Consider the following 1,837-nt stretch of genomic DNA (forward strand, 5'->3'; position numbering starts at 1 on the left):
ACACTCTGAATGACTCATTTTGTGTGTAGCACACCACCCCCATTAAACAACTCTTTTGCTTGCTGAGAGGTGCGAGAACATCATGTGGAAAGATCAAAATACCCTTAGCAGTTTAAGGGAGCCTTCGAAAGCCATGTAGCATACGTGAGCCTTCCAAAGACAATATATGTAGTATCAATATTGAAGACAATATATGTAGCATAATTGACAATATTCAAGACAATATATGTAGCCATAGAACAGACGTGCAGCCACAATATTCAAGACAATATTTGTAGGCACAATAACATGTCACAAATTATATCAATTTGGCATGTCAAAAGATGTTAACATGTCACAAATTACATCAATTTGGCATGTTAAAAAGCTTTAGACTAGTCAGTTTACACCACACAAATAACCACACACATCATACATTCATGAGATGGTCCAGGGCCATTCTTCCATGCACCTCAGCCTCCTCCACTATAATTTTCCTAGCTCGGCTGTGAAAGAAAACAAAGATTAGAGAAAAAATTAAGTCCAGGTGTTGATATTAAAAAAAAAAGTATAGATGTTTACCTTCTAGTTAGTGCCCCAGGACTATAGTTTAGATCAAATGGACTAGATGGTGCTGTTGGTGCATGTTGCAGCTTCAATGATGTGCTTGGGCTGGCTGATACTTTTTCCTTCTTGGTCCTCTTGCTTTTAGGTGTGCTTGTGCTGGCTGGTACTTTTTCCTTCTTGGTCCTCTTGCTTTTAGGTGTGCTTGTGCTGGCTGGTACTTTTTCCTTCTTGGCCCTCTTATTTTTAGGTGTACTTGTGCTGGCTGGTACCTTCTCCTTCTTGGCCCTCTTTGGTTTTGGTTGTGCAGGAGGTGGATCATCTGAGTCATACACCGTCTCATTGCAGGTTTTTTGCATGTGTCCTAACTTACCGCATCTCTTGCATTTCTTTCTTTTCCTGCTGCCACCCTCAGCAACTGATTTTATTCTCCTACTCCTTGGTCTACCTGCTGCCCTCTTGAGTACTGGAGGCCACAACTTGAATTCTAGTTGTACTTGAGGCCACATGCTCTTATCTGGTATTGGTTCCATCCAACCTTCATATGCTGATTTGAACTTTGACACAAAGTAACAGCTGTCGACATAATCCTCCAACTCTAGACCCCTATAAGAGCATATCAAACTGATTGCATGATTACATGGGAGTCCAGTGAGCTGCCATCTCTTGCAGGTGTAAGTTCTTGTTTCCAGATTAACAGTGTGTCTCCAAGATGTCAAATCCCTATAAACACCACTTATCTCAGCCATGTGACCAAGTCCTTTATGGATTGAATATCCAACCAGTCCTCTACTCTTTGCATTGAGAGCCTTTATTATGTGTGGCAGCACTTTACTATTTAACTTCATGGCTAGAGTTCTTGCTGATAGAACTTCTCCATGATTTTTTTTGCCTAATTGTATCCATCAGCTCTATCACAGGCAGTTCTTTCTCGTGTTTTATCCAGTTATTGAAGGCTTCAGCAATATTATTGGTCACATAGTCACACTTGCTAGCTGTAGAGAAGTAACATCTTGCCCATAAGTTCTTGTGATTGTCCTCAATCCATTTCATTGCTTTTGTAGATGATGCCTTCATGATGTTATAGTGATTGTCAAATATGTCCTTCCTGTAAGCTCTCGCAGCTGGCCATAGGTTCTTCTCAAAGACCTTTCCACGATATCTCTTCTTAAAATTTTTGTACAGATGCCTCATGCATTCCCTATGCTCTACTCCATTGGTAAAGACTTTTGTCACTGCTATGTCAATGCCTTTTCCAGCATCAGTTGAAATGACAAGTCCAGGTGGGATCCAA

The 1,837-nt window shown here is 40.7% G+C and overlaps 1 protein-coding gene across 1 annotated transcript; it reads right to left on the reverse strand.

Moving 5' to 3' along the window:
- Nucleotides 1–409: 409 nt before the first annotated feature.
- Nucleotides 410–902, reverse strand: LOC120701116 (histone H1-I-like). Its single transcript, XM_039985273.1, has 2 exons — nucleotides 562–902; nucleotides 410–485 (listed from the first exon to the last, which is right to left on the reverse strand). Exons 1-2 carry the CDS (start codon nucleotides 900–902, stop codon nucleotides 410–412), a joined length of 417 nt encoding a protein of 138 aa, XP_039841207.1.
- Between the last annotated feature and the right edge of the window lie 935 nt (nucleotides 903–1,837).

Source organism: Panicum virgatum, chromosome 3K (genome assembly GCF_016808335.1).
Source record: "Panicum virgatum strain AP13 chromosome 3K, P.virgatum_v5, whole genome shotgun sequence".
Lineage (NCBI taxonomy): Eukaryota > Viridiplantae > Streptophyta > Magnoliopsida > Poales > Poaceae > Panicum > Panicum virgatum.

Excerpts from the sequence above, each read along its gene's own strand:
- LOC120701116 (XM_039985273.1), bottom strand. The coding sequence starts at position 902 with ATGCAAAAAACCTGCAATGAGACGGTGTATGACTCAGATGATCCACCT. Across the intron at positions 486-561 it reads CCTGGGGCACTAACTAGAAG|CCGAGCTAGGAAAATTATAG; the intron begins GTAAACATCTAT and ends TTTCTTTCACAG.